At 51.6% G+C, this 1,642-nt stretch overlaps 1 protein-coding gene across 1 annotated transcript in view; it reads left to right on the forward strand.

Annotated features, from left to right (window-relative positions):
- LOC116885907 (mucin-3A-like) overlaps positions 1–994 on the forward strand; it is a 14,558-nt gene extending 13,564 nt beyond the window's left edge. Inside the window, exons 8-10 of the mRNA XM_032887222.1 lie at positions 207–386; positions 473–564; positions 730–994. Of these exons, the coding sequence (XP_032743113.1) occupies positions 207–386; positions 473–564; positions 730–809 (352 nt within the window). The 3' untranslated portion in view covers positions 810–994. The remainder of the gene's footprint in view (positions 1–206; positions 387–472; positions 565–729) is intronic.
- The last annotated feature ends 648 nt before the right edge of the window (positions 995–1,642 follow it).

The raw sequence follows: 1,642 nt of genomic DNA on the forward strand, positions 1-1,642 counted from the left end.
TGATGCCCGTGCCTTCATCCCCCAAGTTCTAGAATTATAAAAGTGAGCCACCACACCCCACTGTCCCTTCTGGAGACTCTGCCCTATACAGACCAAATTCTCCAAGGTCCTGGCCGCTTGCTTTAGGATGGCAGACCCCAGCCTCTGTGGCCCTGCCTACCAGCATCTGACCTGTCTGAACACTGCGACTCTCTCTCTCTCTCCAGCTGCTTCTCCACAGACACATACTGGGTCTCAGGACCACGCTGTGAGGTGACGGTTGACTGGAGGGTGTTGGTTGGAGGCCTGGTGGGGGCTGCCATAGTGCTGCTGCTGTTACTGGTGGCCTTAAGTGTCTGGGTGGCACATTCTCGGGCAAGAGGCAAGGACCGCCAGCTCTCGGGCAGGTGAGCTAGAGGAACGGAGGGCTGGTTAGGGGACCCCAGACACCTTGGTTTTGTGCAATTACTTGACCTCCTGAGCCATAACTTAGGACCTGGACCAAGGACAGGAAATGGTTTGAGATCTGGGATGAAGACATCGCGGGGACTTTTTCCAAAAGGGGCTTCCAGGATGCCCCACCAGGTAAGTCTTAATACCTGGGAACAGGGCTTGCCCTGGGCTGTACCACAATCTGAGGAGGGTAGGTTGACTTCCTTAGCCAGGGTGCCCTAGAGTGTGTGTCATTGCCAGACCCTCCCTGGGCCACTGTTTCTTCTACTCTACCACCCTCCTTTCTTTCCTCTGCAGTCACTAATGAAAACTTCTACGTTGCCTTGGAGAATGTGGATACCAACATGGCGGTGAGGTCACAACCTTCCCGAACTTGAATCCTCTGTTTCTTCTCTGTCTAGGCAGTTGGCTGGGTTGGGAACAGGCAATGGCTTCTCTCAGCTGGTTCTCTGAGTAGTCTCTACTCTCAATGTTCCTTCTGTGGCAGGTTCACATCCAGAGACCCGAGTTGACTTTATCACCCTCAGCAGCAATAGCATCACCACCACCATCATCACCATCACCATCATCATCATCTTCTTCTTCATCTTCATCATCATCACCATCATCATCATCATCATTCTGAGCCCTTGCAGGGCCTCTTTTGTGCCCCTTCACTCTGACTGGAGCTGTAGGCCTGAGCCCATTATGGAAGAATTAGTTCCAGTGCCCACACAGCCCAGGTTCCAGTGTTCTTGGGGGCGAGGGGAATCCTGTTTCCTTGACCTCCCATCCTTCTCTTTGTTTGGCTGAAACCCACTTGGAGAACATAGATCTATGCTCTTCACTCCAGTATGGTGGGCAGGGCAGTCTCAGTCTCTTGCCTCAGTCGCCTCATCTGTGAAATGGGTGTGATGCACTTAATACCATTACCCTAAAACTTAGCACAATCACTTCACATGTGCTTGGTTGATTTTTGGGGGACTTTTACATTCTCCTGTTGCTTTTCTCGGATTCTCTCTCCCACCTGACTTTACTCCTTCTTTGTCTCAGGTCTCCATTGTTCCTTTGAGACAGAGTTTAACACGGTGCTGGGGATGGAAGCTAGGATTCTGTGTATGCTAGGCAAGGGCCCTACCCGCTGAGCCACATCCCTCAGTCATTGGCTCTTACTTTTGGATTTACGCTCTATCACCATCCTGGCTTACTGGCTAATCCTTCATCTTGCACT

The sequence above is a fragment of the Rattus rattus genome, chromosome 16, assembly GCF_011064425.1.
Source record: "Rattus rattus isolate New Zealand chromosome 16, Rrattus_CSIRO_v1, whole genome shotgun sequence".
Taxonomy (NCBI): domain Eukaryota; kingdom Metazoa; phylum Chordata; class Mammalia; order Rodentia; family Muridae; genus Rattus; species Rattus rattus.